Source organism: Scyliorhinus torazame, chromosome 3 (assembly GCF_047496885.1).
Source record: "Scyliorhinus torazame isolate Kashiwa2021f chromosome 3, sScyTor2.1, whole genome shotgun sequence".
Classification (NCBI taxonomy): Eukaryota; Metazoa; Chordata; class Chondrichthyes; order Carcharhiniformes; family Scyliorhinidae; genus Scyliorhinus; species Scyliorhinus torazame.
In genome coordinates this window covers 280,607,998-280,631,431 of record NC_092709.1, presented here as the reverse complement: position 1 = coordinate 280,631,431, position 23,434 = coordinate 280,607,998, and the positions used below count along the sequence as shown (strand labels likewise).

The 23,434-nt window shown below is 48.4% G+C and overlaps 1 protein-coding gene across 6 annotated transcripts in view; it reads right to left on the bottom strand.

The window, feature by feature from the left end:
• amacr (alpha-methylacyl-CoA racemase) overlaps nucleotides 1-23,434 on the bottom strand; it is a 172,993-nt gene that overhangs the window by 60,063 nt on the left and 89,496 nt on the right. For all 6 annotated transcript variants that reach the window (XM_072497318.1, XM_072497317.1, XM_072497316.1 and 3 more), the window contains one exon: nucleotides 3,483-3,669. In XM_072497318.1, coding sequence (XP_072353419.1) covers nucleotides 3,483-3,669 — 187 coding nt within the window. The remainder of the gene's footprint in view (nucleotides 1-3,482; nucleotides 3,670-23,434) is intronic.

Below are 23,434 nucleotides of genomic sequence, written 5' to 3'. Positions count from 1 at the left end.
CCGAAGGCTGACCTCTCAACAGTCTTTCTTTATGCTAGATATAACTCCAATTTGTGAAGAGTTTCCCCCTTGATTCCGATCAACTTAATTTTTGCGGGGCTCTTGCGCCACATGAATTAAATTTGTTTAAGACTGGCATCCATGATCATAGAATTTACAGTGCAGAAGGAGGCCATTCGGCCCATCGAGTCTGCACCGGCTCTTGGAAAGAGCACCCCACCCAAGGTCAACACCTCCACCCCATCCCCATAACCCAGCAACCCCACCCAATACTAAGGGCAATTTTGGACACTAAGGGCAATTTATCATGGCCAATCCACCTAACCTGCACATCTTTGGACTGTGGGAGGAAACCGGAGCACCCGGAGGAAACCCACGCATACACGGGGAGGATGTGCAGACTCCGCACAGACAGTGACCCAAGCCGGAATCGACCTGGGACCCTGGAGCCGTGAAGCAATTGTGCTATCCACAATGCTACCGTGCTACCTATGATGCTGGTGACCACCGCATGAGGTCGAGATGGATTATCCATTCGGTACTTCTGGCTGAAAATGGTTGCAAATGTCTCAGCTTGGTCTTTTGCACTGATGTTCTGGCTTCCCATCATTGAGAGTAGGGATGGGATGTTTGTGCTGTGTCTTCCTCCAATTCATGTTTAATTATCTCCCAGCAATCACGACTGGATGTGGCAGGATTGCAGCGTTTTAATCTGATCAGTCTGTTGTTGGATGGCTTATCCTCGTCAATCACGTGCTGCTTCTGCTCTTTAGCATACATGTAGTCCTGTGTTGCAGCTTCATTAGGTTAATACCTCATTTTTAGGCATTCCTGATGCGGCTCCAGACATGCCCTCCTGCACTCTTCATTGAACCAGCGTAGATCCCCTGGCTTGCTGGTAATGATAGAGTGGGTGATATGCCGGGTCATGAGGTCTTGGTCTAAAACAGTTGAACTGGATGCCAGACGGTTCAATTCAACCTGGATGTGAGTTAGGTTGAGGCAAAGAAATTGTGGCTCACTCAAGTTGGAGCACAGAGGATAACAAACACTAGAAAATGTGAATAGGGCAGCAGGAATCAGAGAGATCAGAACTTGCATCAAAGAAATTTAAAACTTGCAATGAGCAGCCAATTTTTTCTTTTTAATTGAGAAAATTGTTTCACTTGCATTTCAGATGCAACAGGCAGAAAAAATAGAATATTTCCAGGGGGAAGCTTAGTAGCTACGCGTGGGATGGGGAAGATCTAGAGTACCACCCAGTGGCAGAAAATGTGTTTCTGTTGAACTACATAAAATTTACAGCATTGAAACTGGTCATTTGCTATATAATTCATCTCATCTTAATGACATATTTTTCAAATATTCTTCTCACTCTTTCTCCCTCATTTACTTTTCCGCTTCCCCTTAAATGCGTCTAAGCTCATCATCTCAACTAGTCCATGTTGTCGTGATTTTCACATTCTTACCATTCTAGTAAAGTTTCTCCTTATTGGATTAATTAGTGACTATCTTGGATTTCTGGCCCTGAGTTTTGGACTCACCCACAAGAGGAAAAATTGTTTACAACAGTGGCAGGTTAAGTGTGCAAGTTGCTAATATAGTTCATCTCACTTATAACTGAAGCATTAGCGTCAATATGCCTTATCCACCATATGCAATGCCTGGAGTAATAAATAAATGCTAGTATGAAGTAGAGGAGGTATAAAGAACTCATAATGATTATATTCAGCAAATACCGAGGGTGTTTATAAGAGGGGGGGGGGGGGTGTCAAATGGGCTAGGTGTGCAATCTCATCTTAAATGGAGTTGGAATGTGTCAATTCAATGCTTTATTATTTTCAATTTGGATATTATCCAAATGTTCCATGAGTAAATAAAGCGGCCTGTATGATTTCCTTCCAAACAGTTATAGAGAACCACAAAGTAACCAGCTCCACAGGCCAGCAAGATGTGCTGACAGAGGTAGCGGAGTTTTAGAGGTAACTGGAAGTCTGGAGATTCATGAGGTACAAGTTGTTTGAACTGCATAAATTAGCCGTGTCAGTTTAATGAGGTACAAATGGCACCTTTGTAATTGATGCTTTTCGTATTAGCAAATGCTTAGAACTGCTGGCTAGATATAGGTGGCTATGTGGGATAAATAAGGCAGCATAAGCAATGGGAATTATATAGGAGTTGCCAATGGCAATGTTTTCAGTAAATGTTGATATAAATGCAGTAGTGATAAATCAGGATGCATGAACGAAGGAGGGATGTTTAGGGGATGCAAAATATTTACTGAGATGTAGTTAAATATAACAAATTGATAACTATGACAATGGGAAAGCTTTTACAAAGTGGAACAACAGAAGGACATGAGAAGCAGGAGTAGGCCATTCAGTCCTGAAAGCCCACTCTGCCCTTCACTCAGATCATGGCTGATCTTCTACTTCAACACCATTTTACTTTCTATCCCCATATCCTTTGATGTTTTTAATATTGATTTCAGTCTTGAAGTTATTCAACAATTGAGTCTCCACAGCCCTCTGGGTTAGAATCCAAAGATTCGCCACCCTATGAGGGAAAGAAATGCCTCGTCATCAGAGTCCTAAGTGGCCCACAATTATTCTGAGACTTTGTCCCCTGGTTCTAGGCCCCCAGCCTGCACCTACTCCTGTCGAACACTGGGCATTTCTCCACATTGTATCCCATCTGCCAACTTCTTGCCCTGGACTGTGAGGCAGCAATGCTAACCACTGATATGGGGGGTGTCAAGTTTTGGTTTATAAAGCCCCATCAGTTCTGTGCACAGTATCTCAAGGAGGATATAGTGGACTTGGAAAGGTTACAGGCAGAGATTAACTAGAATAATACTGGGTCTCAAAGGGTTACACTGAGGAAAGGTTCCAAAGATCACGCTAGCATTTCCTGATTCATTTAAGAAGATTCAAGCATTTGAATAGATAAAGATAAAGAAAGACGAGAGTCACTGGTCAAAATCCTGGAACTCCCACTCTGACAGCACTGTGGATGTACCTAGATGACATGGACTGCAATGGTTCAAGAAGGCTTCTCACCACTACTCAAATACAATTAGGGATGGCCAATAAAAATGCTGGTCAATCCAGCAATTCCCATAGCCCATGAAAAGAATAGGAAAAGGTACGTGGTGCAAAAGAACAGAAAGACAGATGGAATGACTGATAGACAAGTTAGAAGAGGCATTGCAGAGAAGCGCCACATGGCTGAACCTTAGTGTCAGGGTCTGACCTATGAGGGAAGACGGGCAAGACTTAGGCTTTTGGGGTTGGAAAAGAGGTCTTTGTGCAAAGCACTACAGAAAGGTTAACCCAAAATATTACTTAAACTGTGAGAGTAGAACAAGGGGCAAAGATGTAAATCAATATATTCGGACTGATAACAGGATTTATATCCTTCATACTCAAGAGTAAGATTGCTAATCAGATAGAGGAATCATGGCAAAAGAAAAGCACACTTGCCTTCTATCAGCTTGTCATAAAACTGAGGCTCCAATGCGCCAACGGCCATATACTTTCCATCAGAAGTCTTGTAGGTTTCATAAAATGGTGCTCCAGTGTCCAGCAGATTTTCACCTCTTTCCCGATTCCAAAGACTTAATTGTTGTGATTTCCAAAGCCAAGAACTACAGTAAGCTGCTCCTTCAACCTGACAAACAGCAGTCAGATTTTAAAAATAGAAGAACAGAAAAATGGCAAGGCAGAAAATGTAGAGATCATTAAAATTAAATGTACTCACTTTAAGTCATGGAATCAAGAAGTTCCATTGGAAGTTTCTAATTTATATATTTTTTAAAATTAGACCATAAGATCGGAAGATATGGGAGCAGAATTAGGTCATTTAGCCCACTGAGTCTGCTTCGCCATTCGACCATGTTTCCCATCCTTATTCTTCTACCTTCTCCCGCCTTCTCCCCATATTAAACAAGAACCTATCTATCTCTGTCTTAAAGACACGCAGTGACTTGGCCTCCACAGCCTTCTCCAGCAAAGAGTTCCACCAATTCACCACCCTCTGGCTGAAGAAATTTCTCCTCACCTCCGTTTTAAAGGATCGTCCCTTTGGTCTGTGGCTGTGCCCTTGGTTTCTAGTTTCTCCTATTCGTGGAAACATCTTCTCTACATCCACTCTATCTAGGCCTCTCAGTATTCTGTAAGTTTCAATGTGATCCTTCCTTATCCTTTTGAACTCCCATCGACTACAGATCCAGAGTCTTCAACCAATCCTCATATGACGAGCCCTTAATTCCTGGGATCATTCTTGTGAACCTCCTCTGGACCCCTCCAAGGCCAGCACATCCTTCCTTAGATATGTGGCCCAAACTGTTCACAATATTCCAAATGGGGAAGACCAGAGACTTATACAGCCTCAGCAGTGCATCCCTGCTCTTGTTATTTTATGCGAACATTGCATTTGCCTTCCTAACTGCAAACTGAACCTGCATGTTTTTAAAAATTAGTTCATGGGATAAGGACGTCGTTGGCTGGGCCAGCATTTATTGCCCATCCCTGAGGGTATTTAAGAGTCAACCACGTTACTGTGGGTCTGGAGTCACATATAGGACAGGTCAGGTAAGGACGATAGATTTCCTTCTCTAAAGAACATGTTAACCTTAAGAGAATCCTGAACTAGGATTCCTAAGTCTCTTTGTGCTTCAGATTTCCGAAGCCTTACCCTGTTTAGAAAATAGTCTATGCCTTTATTTTTCCTATCAAGTGCATAACCTCACACTTTTCCACATTGTATTCCATCTGCCACTTCTTTGCCCACTCTCAAAGCTGTCCAAGTCCTTCTGCAGCCTCCCTGCTTCCTCAACACTACCTGTCCCTCTACATATCTTTGTATCGTCTGCAAGCTTAGCAACAATGCCCTCAGTTCCTTCTTCCAGATTGTTAATGTATATTATGAATAGTTTGGTCCCAACACTGACCCCTGCAAAACACCACTGGTCACCGGCTACCATCCTGAAAAAGACCCCTTTACCCACACTCTCTACTCTGCCTTTGTCAGTCAGCCAGTCCTCTACCATGTCAGTACCTTGCCTCTAACACCATTGGCTCTTATCTTATTTAGCAGCCTCCTGTATGGCACCTTGTTAAAGACCTTCTGGAAATCCAAATAGATCACATCCACTGGTTCTCCTTTGTCTAACTTCCTTGTTACTTCCTCAAAGAAGTTTAACAGATTTGTCAGGCATGACTTCCCCTTGATGAAGCCGGGCTGACTCAGCCTTATTTTACCATGTACTTCCAAGTACTCTACAATCTCATCCTTAATGATGGACTCTAAAATCTAACAACAACTGAAGTCAGGCTAACCGGCCTATAATTTCCCGTCTTCTGTCTCCCTCTCTTAAACAAGGGTGTTACATTAGCCATTTTCCAGTCTTCTGGGGCCCTTCCCGACTCCAGTGATTCCTGAAAGATCACCATCAATGCCTCCACAATCTTCTCAGCTATCCCTGGGGTGTAGCCCATCTCCAGGTGATTTATCCACCTCCAGATCTTTCAGCTTCTCCAGCACCTTCTCCTCAGTGATGACTACTATACTCACCTCTGCCCCCAACTCTCGAAGTTCTGGTATGCCACTAGTGTCTTCCATTGTGAAGACTGATACAAAGTACACATTCAGTTCCTCCCCCATTTCTTTGTTCTCCATTACTACTTCGCCAGCCTTATTTTCCAAAGGTCTAAAGTCCATCCTTGCCACTCTTACATTTATATATCAAAAAAAACTCTTGCCATCTCCTTTTATATTACGAGCTAGCTTGCACTCATCTTTCATCTTTTCCCCCCTTATTTCCTTTTGTTGTCATCTGCTTGCTTTTAAAGGCTTCTCTATCCTCTGGCTTACCACTAATCATAGATTTCATAGAATTTACAGTGCAGAAGGAGGCCATTCAGCCCATCGAGTCTGCACCGGCTCTTGGAAAGAGCACCCTACCCAACCGCACACCTCCACCCTATCCCCATAACCCAGTAACCCCACCCAACACTAAGGGCAATTTTGGACATTAAGGGCAATTTAGCATGGTCAATCCACCTAACCTGCACATCTTTGGACTGTGGGAGGAAACCGGAGCACCCGGAGGAAACCCACGCGCGCACGGGGAGAAGGTGCAGACTCTGCACAGACAGTGACCCAAGCCGGGAATCGAACCTGGGACCCTGGAGCTGTGAAGCAATTGTGCTATTCACTATGCTACCATGCTGCCCTCATCACATTGTGTGTTTTTTCTTCTGCTTTTATGCTGTTCCTGAGATCCCGTAGCCAGCCATGGTCACCTCATCCTCCCTTAGCATGTTTCCTCCTCCTTGGGATGAATTTCTGTTGTGCCTCCAGAACAACCCAAAAAAATTCCTGCCATCGCTGTTCCACCGTCTTCCCTGCTCGGCTCCTTTTCCAATCATCACACGTAAGCTCCTCCCTCATGTCTTTGTAGTTACCTTTATTCAATTGTAATACCATTACAACTGATTCCAGCTTCTCCCTCTCAAACTGCTGGGTAAATTCTATCATTGTGGTCACTGACCCCGAAGGATTCCTTCATCTTAAGTTCCCTAATCAAATCTGCCTCATTGTACATCACCAAATCCACAATTGCTTGTTCCCTAGTGGGTTCCACCACAAGCTGCTCCAAAAAACCATCTCATAGACATTCTGCAAATTCCTTTTTCTGGTATCTGCTACCAACCTGATTTTCCCAGTCCACCTATATATTGAAGTCTTCCACGATTATTGTAATATATTGCCTTGCTTATATGCCTTTTCTATCTCCTGATTTATTTTCTGCCCCACATCCTGACGACTGTTAGGGGGCCTGTACAAACTTCCCATCAGGGTCTTCTTTTCCTTTGCGATTCCTCAACTCTATCCACACAATTTCTACGCCTACCAACCCTATATGGCCTCTTGCTATCGATTTAAATTAATTTCTCACTAACAATGCAATCTTGCCCCTTCTACCCATCTGCCTGTCCTATCGATAGGACACATATCCTTGGATATTTAGATCTCAGCCCTGATCCCCTTTAAGCCACGTGTCTGTGTTGCCCACATCATCGACCCGCCAACTTCAATGTGCGCTCCAAGTTAATTTACCTGTTTCATATACTGCTTGCATTTGCGTACAAGACTCTCAGTCCTGCATTGAAAGCACCCATTCTCATAGTTGTCTTCTTATCTGCTGTGCCTGATGTTAGATTCCTGTTGCTTTCTAAACTCTCTGTTCTATTACTTTGTTCTGGAAACTCCTGAGCAACACCAAGTACAGATGCCAATGTCCCAAGAATTCAAACTCATATCTCCCACACCAACCTCTGGGCCACGCATTTACCTCTTTAATCTTATGACCCTGTGCTAATTAGCTCGTGGCTCAGGTAGTAATCTGGAGATTATTTCCTTTTTGGTTCTGCTTCTTAATTTAACCCCCAGTTGCTCATATTCCTTCAGCAGAACCTGTATCATTGTTCTACCTATGTCTTTGGTAAAGAACTAGATATTTATACGCCCCCCCTGCTACCCGCCCCCCCGCTCAAGTGCGTACTCCAGGGTACACGTGCCATGCTTCTGAGGATGATTAGTGCATAGCATTTCAAAGAAACTTTGAAGCATGAACACTGTGCCTGAACTCTAGGTCAGCGCCTAAGAGGCAGTTGCAAACTAAAGAGCAGGGCTTTGGCACTTGGGTTCCTCTCGCGGCCAAAGGGTAAGTGTGTGGATCAGAGGAATGTACCTGAGCATGCTCTCCCTATTATTCCCGGCTGAAGTCTGAGGTGTAGGGACTCCTGATGTGGCCAGTGGCGAGTGTGCAGAGCAAGGTTTTCCAGCACAACTGGCTCATTTGCTGGCACTCTGAGAGAAGGTGGGACAATCATGGTACGGTCTTGTGGGGTTGGAGGATCCCAGGATGGAAGCCCTAACCGATTGTCGATCTCTCTCCTTCCCCAATTCCTTACAGATATCAAAATGGATGGTGTTGTTGGTCTTGCAGCGGCTGCCCTCGCGTTGCTAGTGGTAGCCGAGGAAGGCAGATGCCGGAGAAGGCGGCAGCAGAGATGACGCAGGCTGGAGGCAGCACTGAATGTGCAAGGATCGCCGCACACCCTGAAGACTCGTCAGCAATCAGGCCAAGGAGGAACCCAGAGGGTGAGGCCAGCGACTGCCCAAGGTTAGTCTTTCGATGTGATGACGTATAGCATGTAGAGAAGGACATGGAAGCTTTGGAGAGAGTGCAAAGAAGGTTGACCAGGATGTTGCCTGGTGTTGGTTATGAGGAGAGGTTGAACAGAATCATTGTTTTCACTGGAAAGACGAAGACTGAGGGGAGACTTGACAGAGGTCTCCAAAATTATGAAAGGCATAGACAGGGTGGATGGTCAAAGGTTTTTTCCAAGGTGGAAGTGACAATTCCAAGGAGACACAGGTTCAAGGTGAGAGGGGGATAGTTGAAGGAAGATGTGCGGTGTAAGTTTTTCACACAGAGCGTGGTGGGTGCCTGGAATGCACTGCCAGAGGATGTGTTGGAAGCAGGCACATTAGCAACATTTAAGAGGCATCTGGATGGATACATGAATAGGGAGGAAGTAGCGGGATACAGACCGAGAAAGGGCAGCCGCTTTTTGAAAAAAGTTACGGCATCATGATCAGCACAAGCTTGGAGGGCCGAAGGGCCTGTTCCTGGACTGTACTTTTCTTTGTTCTATCAAAGAGACAGTTCAGCACATGTGCACATCCTCGCGGACTTGGCACCCCGTGGAGGAGGACACTCGTTCCTGGTGGCCGTGAAGGTCGCCGCAACCCTGAGCTTTTATGCAACCAGCTTATTCCAGGGCTTGTGCTGGGACCTGTGAGGCATTTCTCAAACTACAGCCTACAGGTGCAACTGGGAGGTCACGAATGCCCTGTATGCCCAGGCATCCAACCACATCACTGTTGAACTGGACCAGGCCTACCAAGATAAATGTGAAGTGATTCATTTTGGAGGGTCGAATTTGAATGCTGAATACAGGGTTGAAGGCAGATTCTTGGAAGTATGGAGGAACAGAGGGATCTTGGGGTCCACGTACATAGATCCCTCAAAGTTCCCACCCAGGTTGATAGGGTTGTTAAGAAGGTGTATGGTGTGTTGGCTTTCATTAACAAGGGGATTGAGTTTAAGTGCCGCGAGATTTTGCTGCAGCTTTATCAAACCCTGGTTAGATCACACTTGGAATATTGTGTCCAGTTCTGGTCACCTCATTATAGGAAGGATGGATGCTTTGGAGAGGGTGCAGAGGAGATTTACCAGGATGCTGCCTGAACTGGAGGGCATGTGTTATGAAGAAAGGTTGAGGGAGCTAGGGTTTTCTCACTGGAGCAAAGAAGGAAGAGAGGTAACTTGATATAGGTGTACAAGGTGATGAGAGGCATGGATAGAGTGGATAGCCAGAGATCTATCCACTCTGGCTCTCCACTCCAGAGTGGATAGAAATGGCTGTCACGAGGGGGACATCATTTTAAGATGATTGGAGGAAGGTATAGGGGAGGTGTCAGGAGTAGGTTCATTACCCAGTGAGTGGTAGGTGCGTGAAATGCACTGCCAGCAGAGGTGGTGGAGTCAGAGTCATTAGGGACATTTAGGAAGGGGGAAGCAAAGGGGAGAAAAGGCAAGGAGAGAGGGGTTAATACATATATATATATTAAAGACAAGAAAGAAATAAAAGGTAAAAAACAGTTAAAATGAAATGGAATGAAAACAAAGGAGTCGAGGTGGAGTACAGCTAATTATCTGAAGTTGTTGAATTTGATGCTGAGACCGAAAGGCTGTCACGTGCCTAACCAAAAGATGAGATGTTGTTCCTCCAGTATGCATTGAGCTTCACTGGAACATTGCAGCAGGCCAAGGACAGACATGTGGGCATGGGAGCAGGGTCTTGTGTTAAAATGGCAAGCAATGGGAAGGTCAGGGTCCTGAATGCGCACAGAACGAAGATGTTCAGCAAAGCGATCACCCAGTCTATGTTTGGTCTCTCCGATATAGAGGAGACCACATTGGGAGCAGCGAATGCAATAGACCAAATTGACAGAGGTGCAAGTGCAACACTGCTTAACCTGAAATGAGTGTTTTGGGCCTGGGATGTTAAGCATGGAAGAGGTAAAGGGGCAGGTGTTACACCTTCTGCGATTGCATGGGAAGGTACCATGGGTGATGGGAGAGGTGTTGGGTATGGTGGAGGAGTGGACTAGATTATCTCGGAGTGAACGGTCTCTGCGGAATGCTGACAGAGGGAGTGAAGGGAAGATGTGTTTGGTGGTGGCATCACGCTGGAGTTGAAAATGGCAGAGGATTATCCTTTGCATACAGAGGCTAGTGGGATGAAATGTGAGAACGAGAAAGATGCCTGGGCAGCAGGATTCTCCGTCATCACTGGGATGCCTGAGATCCTCCAGGGGGCAATATCTGGCATGCATGTCGCCTTGCGTGCACTGGGGCACTTCGGAGTGCCCTTTATTAACAGGAACGGGTTCCACTCCCTGAATGTTCAAGTTGTACACAACCATCGCCTCTGTATCATGTGTGTGCCCGCTACCCAGGGAGCATGCATGACAACTACATCCCCTCCCCCACCTCCAGTGTCCACTCAGTGCTCCTCAATCTTCTTGATCTTTCATGGTCTACTGCTATATCTAGATGTGTTTCCAGGATGCACATAAGCGGTGGAGGCAGCCTGATGCTTTCCATGTCCTGTGGCCTTTGATGTCGTTGGCGGAAGTCCTGGAGCCAGAGAACCCAGGCCGACTTACCAGTTCCACAGGTCGTGCCACCCTGTTCTGCCGGCTGCCCCTGAGATGTGGTGTCAGGAAAAGGGGGGGGGGGGGGGGGGGGGTAGGCCCCGGGTTGGCCTCCAGTGCTTCCTCCCCCTGACAGTGCCCGTGGGCCCTGGGTGTCTCCATGGGTCAGAAGGGCAGCTGGGGTGATCTCCAGAGGACCCGGCGTCACCTGGTACCGTGGTGTCGATATCCTCAGCAATGCTCCTCAATGACTTGACCACGCTCTGGAGTGCCTCAGCAATGTCCATCTGTGCCTGGGACACGCCTCTCAGCAACTGGGACATGCTCTGCAGTGCCTTGTCAATGTCCACCTGCAACTGGGACATGTCTTTCAGTGACTGGGACATGATGTTGAGGCCCTCAGCCAAGGTCGTAACAGACTAAGCCATGCCTTGGCATCACCACTTAAGATGTGGACGTTGTACTCCAGGTTTTATATCGCGGTCTCCGCCCTAGCAGTACTGGCCTCCCTGCCATGCAACAACTCCTGCAACCAAACCCTTTGGGGCTCCTCCAATCGTCTATGCAGTCGCTGCAATATGCTTGCCACCCCCTCCTGAATATCAGGTCTCAGGCCTATTATCTGCATCAGCTCTGGGAGAACCTCTGGCATCTGACTCGGACCCAGCTGAGTCCTGAGATCCAGCAGACTTCCGACTGCTGTCTTCTTTGGATGTTCCGGCCTCCACCTGATGTGCACCAGCAACTGTGTGGTTCTCACCAGATTGTGCCCCAGATGCCTGTCCACTAATGTTGCTCACCGAGGTGCATATCTCTGCGCTGGTGGAAGGTGGAGATGATAGCTGTGATGTTTCGATGGTGATCTCCTCGGAGCTCTCCTCCGAAGTGGGTCTCTTGAGTGGCGGGGGGATGACACCAGGCAGTCTGGCCTCATCAAATGGAGATCCTGCGAGACGATGGAAATGTTATCACTGAGAGTGAAGGATCATTTTGTCTGACATGAACCACTCACTTGAGACAGGTCATGTGGGCGAAGGGGCAGTGGCGCACCTCTGTGGCGCTGGTTAACCTCATTGTCGATGACTGCTCTCTTCTCGGTTAACTCCGCGATCTCCAGGGCCCATTCTTCACAGGGCATGGGGACTCGGATTTCTGCGACTCCACCCCACCCCCGTAGTCTTGGCCCTTTCCTGTTTATATGAGCTATCTTCTCCCACGGAGACAAAGAGAGGGCATTGTGAGCCACACGCTTGATATGTCAGGACGGTCTCTAACAGATGGCATGTGTGGGCACCGCAACTGGACATGAAGGAGTTGTGCTGATGGCTGCCAGTGGGTTCTGAGGAACAAGCATGAAGATCAGATGTGGGGAGAGTGCGAGGTGTCAGCCAGTGGTCTGTCGGGACAGAGGAGGCGGTTTGGGAATTTGAGGGGTGGCAGGCAGAACTGATGTCAGAGGAGAGGACGTAACTTATCACTGTGGCTTGGTGGAGGTCGCTGGTCTTCTTTAGACATTGGACGGCGTTCCTCCTGGTCATGCTGCCCAAAGTGATAGCTGCTGACCCCGCTGCTGGTCCTCCGACCCCCTTGGGGGAACAAGATATCCCATCTCGCATCCACAGTGTCGAGAAGTCTGGCCAGGTCGGTATCCTCAAAGCGAGGAGCAGGTTTGTGCGCTGCCATGCTTGTGTGTTGATTCGGAGTGAGTGGTGAGGGAACGTTTAAAAGCAGCTCACTCTTGTTAGCTGTGAAGCGAGTCAGGCGAATCAGACATCGAGAGAGCTAGTCATGGCAAGAAGCTCGTGGGGGCTCACGTTTGGCCTTAAGTGTCAATACGGGGCACGATCCCGCCGACGCAGCCATCGACAAACACCCCACCAAACGCGCACAGATGATACTTAGAAATGTTCCCGTTGAATCGTGCCAAATGTCTCTGTTACTATCCTATCAAATACTTTAAACATCTTGAACACTTCAAATTATTTTTGCATTACTCCACCAGATTTCAGAGATTTCTGTACTTGGATCAATAAGTCTTTGCTTATCCACAGTTCCTAGTTTGCTATCATTTGGAAAATAATATATACCCTGTCTCCTACATCCTTATTAATTCCCTATCTAACCCAATAGATTTTCTCTAATTCCATACATTCCCATTTTGATTAAGTCTCTAATGGAGAACCGTGGCAATATAAATGGCTACCATATTAGAGGGGTTGACTCCCAATGGGTCAGAATGGAGGAGAGTTTGTGTAGGGGGTCGGGATTGAAGGCGCTAGCAACAGCGCCGCTCCCAACGGCCCCGGGGAAATACTCAGGGAGTCCGGTAGTAATAGCTTCATTGAGAATTTGGAGGCTGTTTCAACAGCACTTCGGGTTGGGGGCAGGGTCAAGGGAAATGTCGATTCGGGGGAACCATAGATTGGAGCCAGGAAAGTGGATCAAAATTTTCGAAGATGGGAGGAGAAAGGAATTAAGAATAAAGAACAAAGAAATGTACAGCACAGGAACAGACCCTTCGGCCCTGCAAGCCCATGCCGACCATGCTGCCCGACTAAACTACAATCTTCTACACTTCCTGGGTCCGTATCCCTCTATTCCCATCCTATTCATGTATTTGTCAAGATGCCCCTTAAATGTCACTATCGTCCCTGCTTCCACCACCTCCTTTGGTAGCGGGTTCCAGGCACCCACTACCCTCTGTGTAAAAAAACTTGCCTCGTACATCTACTCGAAACCTTGCCCCTCGCACCTTAAACCTATGCCCCCTATTAATTGACCCATCTACCCTGGGGAAAAGTCTCTGACTATCCACTCTGTCTATGCCCTTCATAATTTTGTAGTGTAGCCACGTAAAATGGCTGCTTCCCGATTAATTTGGCCAAAACCCGATTTAAAATGGCTAACCAAAATGGCTGATGGGAAAAGCAGGTTACAAGACACAAACGGACAGCTGCAGGCAGAATATCATATTCGGCTCTGGGGAAGTCGGCCCAGATCGATACTCAGGGCTATTAACATCCCATCAATCCAGACATCTGCAGTTACACTCAGGACGATTAACAGCCTATCAACCCAGACATCTGCAGTTTAATCGGCTATCCCCGGGAACAATTGCAACATATTAACAATTGAATACCGGGCCAGACCTGTCGGCGCCTGCAGTGGCCGAAACAAAGGCAGGTGAACGACCACCCCCCGATCGGAGAATCGCCTCGCAATTGGACGTATCGAACCCAGTGATTGGGAACAAGTCCAATCACTTGGGACTCAGGGTCAAGGGCCGCCCTGAGAGGTGGGAAGCCCCTGGGCCCTATAAAGTGAGGGGCCAAGTTCAGATCTCTCTCTCTCTCTCCCTTCTTCGTCTGCTCGAGACCTTTGCAAGAACAGCAACCGGCAACCGTAAGTTTGAATCCAGCGATCGCTATCCGATAAAGACTCCTAGCTATCGACCTGTATCAGCCTTTTGAATCCCGCGGGCCAGATCCGATTGGATCAGCCATTCGTTCCCTGACCTGGTGGGCTCTTCCTAAAGTTAAGTATTGGCCAGTAGTGATAGGTTTATTATATAGATAGTAGGATTATTGTGCAAACATTACTTGTTGTATATGATAAATGACCGTTGATTTCAATCTTACTAAGCGGTGTGCTGACTTATTCATCATAACTTGAACTTGAACCACGTGGCGGTATCAGAAAGAGACCTGGCGACTCGTGAGCAAAGGTGACGTAATCAGAGCTAAGAAACTAAGGCTAAAAGGAGCAACATAATTGGCGACTCTGGTGGGACCCGACATAGAAGTGGAAAACCACTCCGGGAGAACCCCAACAATTTGAATTAGAATCCAATCGGAAACGAAAACAAAAAAAACCCACAAGTGTGTGTATGCATGCGTAACTAACAGGGTTATAAGGTAAAACTGTCGGAAGTCTGTATTTTCGGAAATTAGCGCAAGCCGTACCCGCATCTATGACACCACCTTAGCCCCCTGTTCCAAATTTGAACGTAACGAGCAGGTAAGAGAGATAGCCATGCAGGCAATGCAGGCAATGCAGCGCCTCATGAACCCCGAAGAATTTGCGGTCGCATCGATCAGCAGCGTTAAGAGTGGGACAGTGTCCCATTTGGGAAGTGGAAATCCGCAAATTTCTGCAGGGCAAAGGATGGCCCGTGTGGAGCGGTTTCTGTAATAACGACGACTCAGGTCCTGGAAGTATAGGGCATACTTGGTGGGATAACCTGAGTGAGATCCATAAAAAGAGCTTAGCAAAAGCGCGCAAGCCGATGGCAATCGTGTCCTGCATGGCACAATTGCGAGGCACAGAGGTGGTCGTCAGGACGCTCCGAAAGGAAATAGAGGGCATACATCGTATGAGTAAAATCGATGTATGCGAGATGGAAAAGGAAAACCTGGAATTGAAAAGGCAGTTAAAAGCCAAGGACAAAGAGGTGGCTGACGCCCAACGGGGTCACCAGTCTTGTCTGACGCATTTAAGCAGTTTTCAATCCCAGTATGAGAAGGCTTATCAGGACACGCAGCGTGCCATCCTGGTTAAGAAAGAGACGGAGAAGCAGGTGGAGACACTACAGAAGCAATGTAATGATCTCAAGGCAGCCTTGAGAGCGCTCCACGCTGCAACCATGGAACAAAGGCAGAGTACCTTGGACCATGCAAAGTGCAGAAAGAAAATTGCAGACCTGCAAGCAATGCTTTCTGTCCAAAAGGGATCCCAAGACACCTTTGGGGAAGGTTTAGACCAGGAAGACGGCCCTGATTGGGAAGAACTGCAAGAGACAGCGCAGAGATATGTTCAGGGAGCATGAGCGCAGGGAAAACCCCAAAGGAGGAGAGCACCCCCACCCCCCACACAGCAGATAATACAGGCTCCCATGAACCCTGTAACAACCCACCGCACCGCCACAGCAGACGAGGCGGAAGTCTTATATTCCACCCCCCCTCACAGTGACCCAATTACGGGACGCGTGTGCTAAAATCGCACCGTTCCTCCCCGCTTCAGACCCACACCATTTCTTTGCCACCGTCAAACACCAGGCGACCATGTACGGCCTGGATGAAAAAGAGCAGGTAAAGCTCATGGTCCTCAGCTTAGACCCATCGGTCGCAGCAGCCCTTCCCGACCCACAGAATGTAGGAGGGGGCACCCTTGCAGAAATGCATACCGCGATCCTGGATGCGATCGGGTACAACCGGGGCGGCCCCGTAGACGGTCTAAATAAATGCAGACAGAAAAAGTCTGAACACCCCACAGCGTTCGCAGGACGCTTGTGGATTCACTTTGAAGCCGTTTTCGGCAACGTAGACCGTGCCCATTTGTCCGCAGACAATATGGCCAAATGGACCCGCACCCTTATCTCCCATGCCACGGAAGCAGGACAGAATGCCTGTAGTAATTATGACCCCTCGGAGGAGGCTCATAATGAGAAGTGGGTGGTCAAAAGATTGTCCCGCGTTTGGGAACAAGCGGCTCACGGTAAACCAGCAGCTAGAACCCCCGAGGAAAACCAAGCCGCCGCTGACGTGGAGGCAGTACGAACCACTCTCCACAACCCCGCCTGGGTGAACGAGGGAAAGAGCAGCCCCCCAGCAAAACTGCAAGAATGCTACAATTGCGGACAGTTGGGACAGATTGCCAAAGAATGCAAGGCCCCTAAAAAACCACAGAGAGCCCAACAGACAGGCACTCTCAATAAGAAAAAGGCAGAGCCCATACATAGCGTTTAAGCCTAGTCCGATCAGACAGACTTGACCGGAACGGACTGACGGTGTACAGGCTCCCCCAGCTGGGTCTGCGATACCCTTTGGGATAGGTCAGGACGACCCGTAGTCGCAGCAAAGGTTAGGGGACAGCCGATCGAGCTTCTCTGGGACACAGGAGGGTCCCGCACAACCTTAAATTCCTCCACCCTTGGTAAGGACACGTGGCCCACCACAGCCACTATCACCCTCAGCGGCTTCACAGGCCACTCACAGCAGGGACATATCACGACCCCTGTACCCATCCAGATCGGAACTATTAATACGAAACACCCCGTAGTGTTAGTCGACCTGCCCCCAACAGCAGAGCACATTTTAGGGATCGACTTTATGAACTCTCACCATCTCTCTTTCGATCCGGTCAACCAGTGCGTCTGGAAGATGGCGAAATCCGCTAGAGCTCCCGCAACACTCAATATAGGGGATTACATGAACAAAATTAGCGCAGTAGGCGAGTTTTGGTTCAACCCCACCACACTCAGCACGGACCGACAGGTTAGGGCAGTCTTGCAAAAGAACAGGACACCATTTGCAACCCACAAACACGACTGTGGACGATGACCGGTTCCGTAAAGATAACCGGACCGGACCCAAGACCCCAAAAATAGTACGGATTTACCCTAGAAGCAGAGGGAGAAATCCTAAAGGTCATAAAAGGCTTATTAAAGCAGGGTGTCCTAAGATCGGTAGCCTCAACTAATAATGCCCCGATTTGGCCAGTAAGGAAACCCGACGGATCATGGCGCTTGACCATTGATTATCGGGAACTCAATAAAGTCACCCCCGCAGCAGCCCCCACCGTTGCAACAAGTCCTGCGACCATGCTCAAACAGGGACTCCATGCCCGATATTTCACGGTTTTGGATGTCAGTAATGGGTTCTGGTCCATTCCATTGGCAAAAGTGTGCCAGTATAAATTTGCCTTCACTTTCAGAGCGCAGCAGTACACGTGGACATGCCTCCCACAGGGCTTCCACAACTCCCCCTCCATTTTCCACCGACAGCTGGCAAACGGTCTAGCAAAATTTTCTCGCCCCGAATGCCTGGTGCAGTACGTAGACGATCTACTACTGCAGACAGACACAAAGGAAGAGCACATTGAGCTTCTGTCCGAACTCCTGGAGTTACTACACTCCATTGGCTGTAAAGTAAACCCCAAAAAGGCCCAGATATTGGAAGAAAAAGTGATATATTTGGGAACAATTATCACACACGGCAAACGCGAGATCGAGCACAAAATAATTGACTCGATCGCTAAATTGCCCCTTCCCCAACACGTTTCAGCCCTCCGGTCATTTTTAGGACTGGTTGGCTACTGCCGAAACCACATTGACGGTTTCGCCAGCAAGGCAGCGCCCCTCTCAGACCTCCTAAAGAAAGGAGCCCCCTGGGAATGGCTTCCGCAGCATACGGAGGCTGTGGAATCATTAAAACAGGCGCTCATAGCCGCCCCCGCACTACAAGTTCCCGACCCGCTTTCCCCTTACGCCATAGAGGTAGCGACCACAGACCGCACCCTTTCAGCCGTGCTCCTGCAGGAACGGCACGACCAGCTAAGACCCGTAGCTTATGCCTCCCGAATTTTAGATGCTGTGGAGCAGGGATTTTCAGCCTGAGAGAGGCACCTGCTCGCAGTTTTCTGGGCAGTCCAGTACTTCTCATACATTACCGGACTGAACCCCATCACCATTTTGACCGAGCACACCCCCACCCAACTTTTACTAGACGGACGACTTAAAGACGGTACCGTCAGCCAAATCTGCGCTGCTAGGTGGACCCTTCTCTTACAAGGACGGGACATCACAGTAAAACGGACAAAGACTCACACATACTTAGCGGACAATCTACAGTACCCCGGAACCCCCCATGAGTGTGAAATCATCTCGCCCCACAATAATACAGGCCCCTTTATAGCTACAACACCCCCCAGAAAACTAGCCACTCCATCTCAGAACCCCCCTCACCCGGACACGTGTGACCCCATTAGGATTTATGTGGATGGATCTTCCACGATCCTGGATGGGCAACGCATAACAGGTTGTGGATTTATGTGCAGGACGCGCAGGGACGCGCCCTCGAGGAAATCGCATTAAAATTACCCGGACACTTAGGCGCGCAGGCAGCAGAGCTTGCGGCCATCGCTTACATTGTAGAGCACCCAGATTCCTTCCCCAGCCCAGCAGACATATATTCAGACAGTCTATACGCCTGCAACAGCCTCACTGAATTTCTGCCCCTCTGGGAAACAAGAGGATTTGTTTCCGCGGAGGGGAATCCCCTCCCCTCAGCCCCATTACTCCGCCATATTCTGGAAAAAGCCAAAAACAGGACTTTTGGCATTATAAAAGTCCGCAGCCACCATCGTTCCTCCCCCCCTGGAAATGTAAAAGCCGACGCGCTGGCTAAGGCAGGATCCAGGCATGGGTACTTTTGGAAGCCCCCCGAGAGCGCCCCAGTGAGTGCGCCAGTGAGTGCAGTTCAGGTCGCGCAGACTAGGATCGAAGATCTAGTAGAGGCCCAGAAGCAGGATAGCGCTCTCACTGAAATCGTGAAAGGGAAGTTTCCAGCCTCATACGAGAGGTACAGAAATACCATAACCACACATGACGGTGTGGTGCTAAAGGACACCCTTTATGTAGTTCCTGAGCAGGATAGGAATCAAATGATCTGTTTATTCCATGATGGTCAGGGACACCAGGGAATCGAACCCACTGCAGCCCACCTCAAACAGCTTTGTTGGTGGCCTAATCTCAAAGAGGATGTATCCCATTACATCGAGAATTGCCTCATCTGCGCTCAGAACAACCCAGATAGATATGCCAAAAAGGCACATCTCAGCTACACCCGACCCGTTAACGGCCCCTGGACTAACCTCCAGATCGATTTTATAGGTCCATTGCCCCCTTGCAGGAATGGCTATAAATATGTTCTGGTGGTCATAGATACTTTTACAAAGTGGGTGGAAGCATTTCCAGCCCGCACCAACACCGCGAAAACCACAGCCAAAATCCTAACCCACCACATTTTTACAAGTTGGGGACTCCCCCGCAGTATTGAATCAGACCAAGGTTCTCACTTTATGGGACGGGTCATGCAGAACGTCCTCACGATATTTGGCATAACCCAAAAATTTCACATTGCGTACCACCCTCAGTCGAGTGGTATAGTGGAGCGCATGAATCGGACCCTAAAAACCACCCTTAGAAAAATGGTCCAGCAGAACAACACCACTTGGGATTCGGTCCTCCCCTTTGCGCTGATGTTTATGCGTAACACTGTTTCCACCTCCACAGGTTTCACCCCACACACCCTCATGACCGGACGCCCCATGAAAGGGACAGAGTACTTGTTGGGTTTAGACCTGACCAGCCCTGAAGTTACGGCCCTCACCCATGAGAAAGCCGTTGAACAATTACTTATAAATGTAAAAACGGCTCAGTTAGCACCCGCTGTTAAACTGGGCACTAAAAGAAAACAGAGCAAGGCCTGTTTTGCTGAGGCAGTACATGCAACGGAGTACAATATAGGACAACAAGTGATGTTGTCCGTGTATAACCCCAGCACATTTCTGTCTCCGAAATACTCGGGTCCGTACTCCATTACGGATAAAATAAGCCCATCGGTATATAAAATCAAATACCAAAATGGTAAGACTGCATGGTTCCACATAAACCAGCTAAAAGTTTATGGAGCACAGTCAAACCACTCCCACCACGTCATGCTTGACGCAGCAGACCAAACCCGGCCCACAGCCAACGTAACCACACCCACCCCTTCCACGTCCAGCCCAGACACGGACGCGCCCCCGACTCTACCCACAAACTTTACGCTCCGCCCCGGAATGCCCACAGACTGCAGCAGCACAGACAGCGACTGTGACTCGGACGACAGCCACAGCACGCCTCCCTACTATCCTGGTCCCACACCCAGCAACTCCGACTTCGACTCCAGTGACCCCTTCCTCATCACCTACTTAAATAAACCACACCACCGACCACCGAACCACACGGACGACCCCGACTTTGTCCCCACCCAACTTGACCCTACTCATTGGCACCGCGACAACTCCTGCAGACTCGTCCGCAACGACGAGAGCGACCCCAACTCACACCACGCAGCCCTTTCCGCCCTAATTCACTCCAGAGTTTGGCACCCGGGAGAAGGTGACGACCTCGGGTCTGACTCCCAAGCTGCCAACCCCTTTGCGACCCTGTTCGCAACAGAGAACTGAGGTGTCCACATGATGATTTAAAGGAGACACTTGCTGAAAAGTGTTGTCCTTCCTGATGGAATCTGCAGAATGTTTCCGTTGTTTGTATGTTTGTTTAATGTTGTTCGTCCAACAGGAGAATGTTCTCACCGCCACATACCCATTCACCTGAACTTTTTAACTTTTTCCCACTGACACCCACCGCGGCCACACGCCCATTCTGCTGAAACCTCTGAGGACTTGCCTCAGACACCCACCGACACCAGACGCTTACTTGTTCGGGTATCAGACGCCCGATCGTAACTGCTCTTCTGATTTGACGGGAGATTCAGAACAGTTACCCCACCATGATGACTACATTTTTGTCCGTTCTTGTCGGTTGCTCAGGCAGTGGAGAAATGGCGTGAGACCCGCCCTGCCTGGGGACCCCCCCGTTGGTCAAAAACGCTCAGGTAGGGGACATACAGTATTGGTAGCCGTCCTACCCGGGGACTCCATCCAAATCTTACCTGTCGTGGCCCATACGCACCTCATTCGACCTTTTCCTTTCAAAAACAGTTTTATTTATTTAGGCAACCCTTGGGTTGCTGCCAAATGCTATTTACATCCAAGAACATTTGGATGCTAAACTTAGCACTGGTCCACCATTGGGAAGTGTGCCGTGTCCTAACATTTGTTTTGAAAAAAAAATGGGGGAGAAGTCACATATTGTGACCAATTATAAGGGTTTAATTGGCCCCAAGAAGGACAGACACACTAACACACTGGATATTAAACCAAGGTAGTTACAGACACTATGCTTGTCTTACAGAACTCCAGAAGCTCCAAGACAGGAGAAAAACAGCGAACACAGAAAAAGAAAAGAAAGTGGACAACCATGAGGACTTCGGTCATCGTGCTCAACATCTTTTTGGACATTTGGTTGCGCGGGAACGCGGACCCCATTACTCCAAACCCCCCTGCCGTTAATGTTTCACTGCCCCGCAGTACCGAGGGCCCAATCACCAGCCACGCTGCATTATCCTGGTGTGCCAAGTTCATAACTTGGTACTCCTTATTGTACGTCATTGAGGCACTGTTAGCATTGGCTATACTCAGTTGTGCAGTACAGACCATGCGCCTCCGCAAGTGGAAAAGGAGAGCGTACCGCGCTCGAACCCCGGTATATCGGATCCGATCCCCGATATTCGGCTATGACCAGACCCCAGACCCCCGCGACCTATAAAGAATAAAGAGTATTCACTTGCGTTATTACTGTAAATAAAGAGATGTACAAAACGTTTCATTAAAAAAAAAGTATGATCCTGAGCTTGACTGCCAAGCCAGGAAAGAGTATATTAAATGCTGTGATTGTTGTTGTATGTTTTAGGAAGATAGGATAATGCAATGTTTAGTGAGTATAGAGTATTGAGGTAAAATTAGAGGTTCCCAGTTTTATTTTTTTGATACATGCCCCTGCCTGACAGAGCGCCCTCAAGAATTGTTTAGGTAAATTTTTGTGCATAGCTAGGGTCAGAGTAGTGGCCATGTAGGAGGTGCCCCCCCGCCCCCCCCCCCCCCCACCCCGCCCCACCGGTCAGGGGACGAAAACGACAAAATTTATGTGATCCTTCATGCTTCGCGTTAGGATCACAAGGCGGGTATGTAGCCACGTAAAATGGCTGCTTCCCGATTAATTTGGCCAAAACCCGATTTAAAATGGCTAACCGAAAAGGCTGATGGGAAAAGCAGGTAACAAGACACAAATGGACAGCTGCAGGCAGAATATCATATTCGGCTCTGGGGAAGTCGGCCCAGATCGATACTCAGGGCTATTAACAGCCCATCAACCCAGACATCTGCAGTTACACTCAGGACTATTAGCAGCCCATCAACCCAGACATCTGCAGTTTAATCGGCTATCCCCGGGAACAATTGCAACATATTAGCAATTGAATACCGGGCCAGACCTGTCGGCGCCTGCAGTGGCCAAAACAAAGGCAGGTGAACGACCACCCCCCGATCGGAGAATCGCCTCGCAATTGGACGTATCGAACCCAGTGATTGGGAACAAGTCCAATCACTTGGGACTCAGGGTCAAGGGCCGCCCCGAGAGGTGGGAAGCCCCTGGGCCCTATAAAGTGAGGGGCCAAGTTCAGATCTCTCTCTCTCTCCCCCTTCTTCGCCTGCTCGAGACCTTCGCAAGAACAGCAACCGGCAACCGTAAGTTTGAATCCAGCGATCGTTTTCTGATAAAGACTCCTAGCCATCGACCTGTATCAGCCTTTTAAATCCCGCGGGCCAGATCCGATTGGATAAGCCATTCGTTCCCTGACCTGGTGGGCTCTTCCTAAAGTTAAGTGTTGGCCAGTAGTGATAGGTTTATTATATAGATAGTAGGATTATTGTGTAAACATTACTTGTTGTATATGATAAATGACCGCTGATTTCAATCTTACTAAGCGGTGTGCTGACTTATTAATCATACCTTGAACTTGAACCACGTGGCGGTATCAGAAAGATACCTGGCGACTCGTGAGCAAAGGTGATGTAATCAGAGCTAAGAAACTAAGGCTAAAAAGAGCAACAGTAGACCTCTTATCAGGTCGCCCCTCAACCTCCGTCGTTCCAGTGAGAACAAACCGAGTTTATTCAACCGCTCCTCATAGCTCAT